The sequence below is a fragment of the Nicotiana tomentosiformis genome, chromosome 12 (genome assembly GCF_000390325.3).
Source record: "Nicotiana tomentosiformis chromosome 12, ASM39032v3, whole genome shotgun sequence".
NCBI lineage: Eukaryota > Viridiplantae > Streptophyta > Magnoliopsida > Solanales > Solanaceae > Nicotiana > Nicotiana tomentosiformis.
In genome coordinates, this window is record NC_090823.1 from 66,409,825 (window position 1) to 66,417,111 (window position 7,287).

Here is a 7,287-nt window from a genome sequence, read left to right on the forward strand (position 1 = left end):
GGTGGCTCCTATCTGAGGATCTCGAAATAAATCGTCCTAGGGCTGCTATCTGCCCCATCAGCCTCTGCACGGCCTTTACATTATCCACTGTCGTGATATCATCGATAGCTTTGATTTTATCAGGGTTGATCTCGATTCCCCGATTGGAAACCATGAAACCAAGAAACTTGCCCGAGCCAACTCCGAATGCACACTTTTCGGGGTTGAGCTTCATATTGTACTTCCTTAATATATTGAAAGTCTCCTACAAATGCTTTAAATGGTCCTCTGCTCACAGGGACTTAATTAACATGTCATCAATATAAACTTCCATTGATTTTCTAATTTTTTCATCGAACATTTAGTTTACTAGGCGTTGATAAGTTGCACCAGCATTTTTTAGACCGAATGGCATAACATTATAACACTAGGTGCCATACTTAGTGATAAACGAGGTATTTTCGTGATCCTCCGGGTTCATCCGTATCTGGTTGTACCCGGAGTAGGCATCGAGAAAACTGAGAGTCTCGTGACTGGCTGTGGCATCGATATACGATCAAAATTAGGCAAAGGAAAAGAATCCTTGGGGCATGCTTTATTCAGGCCTTTATAATCTATACACATTCTAAGTTCGTTTCCCTTCTTAGGGACTACCACTACGTTTGCTGACCATTCGGGGTAATTTACTTCCCGAATGGATCCTATTTTGAGAAGTTTGGTTACCTCGTCCTTGATGAAGGCATGTTTGACCTCGGACTGGGGCCTTCTTTTTTTCTTTACCGGGCAGAATTTAGGGTCCAGGCTTAGTTTGTGAGTGGTAATTTCTGCTAGAATCCCTATCATATCGAGGTGGGACCAAGCAAAGCAATCCGTGTTAGCTTTAAGTAAATGAATAAGTTTTTTCCTGAGCTCGAGGATTAGCCCTGTGCCCAGGTATACCTTTCATTTGGGCTAATGCTTGGCCAGTGTGACTTGTTCCAGCTCTTCGACAGTTGACTTGGTGGCATCGGAGTCATTGGGAATTATGATGGATCGAGGGATCCAGTAGTCGTCATCCTCGTCGATACCTTGCTCATGCAATTGCGTCGAAGTCGGTATTTGTGGTTGCTATTTGGCCTCATGTTTTCCCTTCAATTCCTTCGTTGATGAGAGTGCTGATACCGGTATCACTTCATCAATTGAAAACATTTCCTTGGCGGTGGGTTGCTCCCCGTACACTGTTTTAACTCCCTCCGATGTCGGACACTTCAGAACTTGGTGAAGGGTCGAGGGTACTACCCTCAGGTTATGGATCCAAGGCCTTCTGAGTAGGGCTTTTTACCTCATGTTACCATCGATCACATGGTACTTTGTTTCTTGGATGGTCCAGGCCACGTTCATTGGCAAAGTAATTTCACCTTTGGTGGTTTTGCTTTCCATGTTAAAGTCGTTAAGTACTCGAGCTGCGGGCACAATTTGATCTTGTAGGCCGAGCTGTTCTACGACCCTCGATTGAATAATGTTGGCCGAGCTACCTGGATCAATCAAAACACGTTTAACTTGAATTTTATTCATAAGTACAGATATTACCAGTGCGTCGTTGTGGGGTTGTAAGATCCCCTCGGCATCCTCGTCATTGAAAGACAAGGTCCCTTCCGGTACATAGTCTCGAGTCCGCTTTTCCCTCGTGATCGACACCTTGGTGCATTTGAATACGTGCCCCTGAGGAATATCGACCCTTCCAACAATCATATGGATCACGTGCTGCGGCTCTTCTTGCTCATTCTGTCTATTTGAATCTCTGTTCTTGATATGGTTTTTAGCCCGATTCCTTAAGAATTCTCGAAGATGCCCTTCGTTGAACAAACGGGTTATCTCCTCCCTCAGCTGTCTGCAATCTTCTATTTTATGAACATGGGTGCCATGATATTTACACATTTGATTAGGATTTCTCAGGGCCGGATCAGTCTATAGAGGTTGGGGCCACCTGGTATCTTTGATGCGCCCAATGGCCGATACAATTGCTGATGCATCAATGTTGAAGTTGTATTCCGATAGTCATGGTGCTTCTTTGGGTTCAACATTTCTATCAAAAGCACTCTTACTCATGAGCCCTCGAGAGCTCTGTCTTCGATCATTTCTTCTATCAGTTCAAACGGGGTTGCATCCAGGCCCGTTGTTTCTCCGATCTCCACCGTATGGCTGATATCGATCTCTGTTTGACCGTGGTTCCCGGTCAATATCCATTTTAACTTTGTCGATGGTCCTGTTTGGATAAACGGACCCAGAAGAAGTCCTCAACTGGTCATCCTCGACCCTAATCTTTGACTGGTATCGATTATACATGTCGGCCCAGGTTACAGCTGGATATTCGATCAAGTTCTACTTTAACTATTGTGAGGCTACCGAACTTTGTATGTTTAGGCCCTGAGTGAAAGCCTGAACGGCCCAATCGTCGGTGACCGGGGCAGATCCGTACGCTCCATTTGGAACCGAGATACGAACTCCCTGAGCATCTCGTTGTCTTTCTATTTTACTTTGAAGTGGTCCGATTTTCTAGTCTCGACCTTTATCGCTCCAGCATGCGCTTTGACGAAGGAATCTTGGAGCATGACAAAAATATCAATGGAGTTAGGTGGTAAATTATGGTACCATATTATCACCCCCTTTGATAAAGTTTCTTCGAATTTCATCAGCAGTACAGACTCAATCTCATCGTCCTCTAGATCGTTCCCCTTTATTGCCCATGTGTAAGAAGTGACATGCTCGTTGGGGTCGGTAGTTCCATTATACTTGGGAATTTCTGGCATGCGGAATTTCTTCGGAATGGGCTTTGGAGCCGCGCTCGGGGGGAAAGGCTTTTGTACGAACTTCTTTGAATCCAAACCCTTCAAATTGGTGGATCTCCCGAAATTTGATCAACTCGGGAGTTATATGTTACCACTTTTTTGTCATTCGCTTCAATCTTCTTCTCCCCCGATTCAATTCGCTTTGTTAGCTCCTCGAACATTTTCAAGATAGCGGGGTCGGTTCCTGACTCATTCGTATTTGACCTCCCCAGCACTGGTTCGGCCCTGTGAATAATTTCCTATGATGGCTCGTGTTTGACCCTACTCGGTGCGTGGTTCTGATTTTGAGGTTGTGCTATTGCAGCTTGTTGAGCCTGCAACATTTTGAATATTATTCGAAGGCTGATCCTGCCTTCTTCGCCGCCCTATGAGTTCTGACCGGCTAATCGAACGTCTCTGCAGATGCTATTTTCGGGGTCAACACCCAGATTTGCATTCAGGGCAACATTGGAACTGGCGTCGACGGGTCTACAACTGGTACTCCCTAGAGGTCAACTTGAAGTACTTCGTTTCCTGGGGCGGCTACGTTGTTGTTTTCGCCATGAAAACCAAGGCCGTTATCGATATGTGTGGGTACTGCTTGAGAGTTCGACATGCTAATCCCGAAATCAAAAATGCTTACAAGAACAAGTGTAAAGCAGTATGTGTTATGAAAATTAGCACCAGGCAATCACTATTATCCTTAGCCCTATGGTGGGCGCCAAACTGTTTACCCTAAAAATGGTTAACAATTGAATTTATATGTGATTTTAAGGACACGTGATTTTACTTGGCACAAACTGAGAAAATATGCAAATTGATATTAAAATTGACTGTAAAGAAAAATAAAAGCAAACCAAATGAGATGTGCAGCTTTGGCCCTTAAACCAAATGAAATAGCAAATGAAATATGAGCAGAGTAACAGAGTATTGAGAACCTAAAGAAAAGAATAGTATATTGCTTTTTACTATCTGAGTCCCCTTTTACAAATGATCAGACCCCCTTTATATAGTAGGGGAGTCCTACTCTTGATACAATTCTAAATACAGTAAGGACTCTCATGATAGGCTAATTAATCGGCCTCTTCTTGATACGTGCCGTGATTTCCGCCGAGATTCTCCCCCTAATTGCGGCTATAATGGCTTTTTAGTTTCTTCGATCGATCTTGATCCTGGTCGATCTCGATCTTGGCCGATCTCAATCTTGATCGGTCTCTGGGCCTTTGAGCTCGATCTTGATCGGTCTCTGGGTCTCGAGCTCGACAACATATACTTCGCACCATGGCTCGATATTACAATGATGAACCTTGGATCATCATGTTCCAATCTCGATTAATCATACGAAGGGCAAAACTCGAATTTGACCGTATACAGTAATAACGCGGGAATTCCAACACCAGAAAAAGAGTTTAGCCTTCATACTTGAAATTTTCCCCTTAATAATACTACGATGGTCCACCACACTAAACAACTTCAATCTACAACAATGCAATACATTTGCGCCAATATTAGTAAGATTTCTATACTTTAAGTCATTTAGACTTTTTATCAAACATCTAATGTGCATATCTTTTTAAAACATCCTTCAATGGAATTTCTTCACCTAAAAAACACCTTCCACACCAATGATTCACCTCACAAATTCCATTAGCACATGCATGCCCAACACTTCACTCCCAACCCATAAATGTTATCAATTAATTCATTTTACAATCTCTACAATACCAACACAACCTAGGTTAGGCACTTATGGCTTCCAATCACCATCCCATAAGTCATAACACATATTTCATACATAATTAATTACCATAGATTAGATAGAGATGGTAGACATACCTCTTATAGTGAAACTCTTGAGAATCTCAACTTGTAGTGTTCTTGACCAATTTGGGGATTTGAATGGAACTCTATGGATCTTCAAGATTAATCCGTGTTAATATAAGTGTTTAGGAGTAGTAATCAACTCAAAATACTCCAAAAATATTACGTTGGTTCATGGAAGGGAAGTATAGGACGAATTCCCCTTGATAAAGCAAGCCCTAGCTCAAAGAAATGACTTAGCCACTCTCTTTACCCGGCCTTGGGGGTATTTATAGGGCTCCTACATGCGTGGCCGCACATCTGGCCGCGGACACAAGGTAGAATACCCTCTAATATGCGCGGTCACGCATCTAGGCGCGCATATGGCATAGGTCCGGTAAAATGGCCATAACTTTCTGTAGAAATATCCAAATGACAAACGGTTTGATGTATTGGAAACTAGACTCAAGGGGCTTTAATTTTATTTGTATATAACCACCTAAGTCTTTATAGTTTGGTAGAATCATGCATTTGAAGTCGAATCTTATGCGAATGTATTTGAAACTTTAGACCATTGCATAGTTCCCAACATGGCTTAGTTCTAGGGATCTCCTTAGACCCTCAACAATATCCAATACAACTCCTACACTTAATATCATGATCAAGTAAGTTTTTACAGTCCTTAACCCCTCGTGGAAGGCAAGACGACACTTAAGCGGCTTGTGAGCGTGCTTATAGCCTCAGACTAATAGGAAATTTGAGGGGCCTCACATCCTCCCCCGCTTAGGATCATTCGTCCTCGAATGAGGGTCAAAATATGCAATTAGTATCTAATGTGACCCAACTATTACTATGCACACCAGCATTCCCAAATTTTGACTAACTCCATAAAATTCCAAAACTTTTGCCAGAGTCTCCCCTGTAATTGGACCTATCCACCTGCCAGAGAATCCCAAAACACAAAGGAAATATTTGTAACCTTCTTGCTCAAAACTAGGGGTGTGCATGATCCGGGTTGATTCGATTTTTATCAAAACCAAATCAAACCAACTATATTGGTTTGGATTGATTTGATTTTGTCGGTTTTTTCGGATTTTCGAATTTTTTTGTTACATGAATATTATTTCAATCTTACTTTATTAAAGTTATAGATAAAGTTTTGATAAGTGAATATATGTTTAGTAAAAATTACAAAAATTGACAAACATATGATCTATTAAAATATTCTTATGGGAGTTTTTTTTTATAACACGTAATAGTTATTTTTTTAGTCGTCTAACAATAATTTTTCATTGACGTATGCTTTTAAGGTTAACCAAATTTAATAATTAAATATTAAAATTAATATGAAACATAAATAATGATATGTTCTATTAAATTTTAAAATTATCGAAATACCATTTTAAATTTGAAAAAGATATAAGAATTTAACAGATCTTGATATATGAATATGAAAGAACAAAGAGATTGAAGCATTTGAATAACACTTGATAAAAAAGTGATGATACAACCCATTATTTAAAGTAAATAAAAATAAATGTACATAGTTCTATTAAATATTACATCAATGAGAGGATCCCAAATATTTCTAGACGTTTTCTAAATAAAATTCTATATAAAATCTTAATAGTATATATAAAGATTAAGCCAGTCCTAACAACATAAAAAACACAACGATGTAAAACAATGGAAACAACACCGTCCACAATGCCATAAACATTACACTACCAAGAAGGAGAATCCTTAGCATAAGTTGTACAGGGGGAAATAAAATTTGTAGAAAGTTAGCTTTTAACATCATGGACACAATTACATAGCTATTCAAATAAATTAGGATACTTCTTCTTCATCTCTTCCTCGTCTTCCCAGGTGGCCTCTTCGACTTGTTGGTTTCACCATAATACTTTATAGGAGGCAATCTATTTTTTTCTCAGCTACAGGACTTTCCTATAAAGAATGGCAACTGGAATCTCTTCATAAGTCAATTTCTCTTTAACCTCTATAGTCTCATTCTGAACAATAAGCGACGGATCTCTAACCACCTTCTTCAACATGGATACATGAAACACCGGGTGCACTAAAGACATCTCTGGAGGTAGTTCTAGCCTGTAAGCCACCTGAACTATCCTTTGAGTGTTTTTGTATGGTCCGACATACCTCAAACTCAAGTTCCCTTTCTTACCAAATCGCATTACACCCTTCATAGGGGAAACCTTCAAGAATACCCAATCATCTTCTTTGAACTTCAAATCCCTACGACGCACATTCGAATATGACTTTTGATGACTCTGAGCAGTTTTTAACTGTTCTGTAATGATCTTAACCTTCTCTATAGCCTGATGCATGAGGTCCAGACCTATCATTTGTGCTTCTCCAATGTCGAACCACCCAATGGGAGATCTACATCTCGTACCATACAAAGCCTCGAATGGCGCCATCTGAATACTAGTATGATAAATATTGTTATAGGCAAACTCTATGAGCGGCAAATGATCATCCCAGCTACCCCTGAAGTCAAGAACACAAGCTCACAATATATCCTCAAGCGTCTGAATAGTCCGCTCTGCCTGCCCATTAGTCTGCGGGTGAAAGAGTATACTAAGATTCACCAGAGTACCCCAAGCCTTGCTGAAACTTCTTCCAAAAATTAGCCGTGAACTGTGCCCCCCAATCAGAAATGATAGAAACTTGAGTGCCATGC

General features: G+C 40.6%; 1 protein-coding gene across 1 annotated transcript; it reads right to left on the minus strand.

Annotated features, from left to right (window-relative positions):
• Positions 1 to 6,520: 6,520 nt before the first annotated feature.
• LOC138902789 (uncharacterized) lies at positions 6,521 to 7,024 on the minus strand. The gene has a single exon (XM_070190688.1). The coding sequence runs from the start codon at positions 7,022 to 7,024 to the stop codon at positions 6,521 to 6,523; it is 504 nt and encodes a 167-aa protein (XP_070046789.1).
• Positions 7,025 to 7,287: the final 263 nt, after the last annotated feature.

Bases quoted from the DNA above. Each gene is read 5' to 3' on its own strand.
- LOC138902789 (XM_070190688.1), bottom strand. From the start codon at position 7,024: ATGGCGCCATTCGAGGCTTTGTATGGTACGAGATGTAGATCTCCCATT.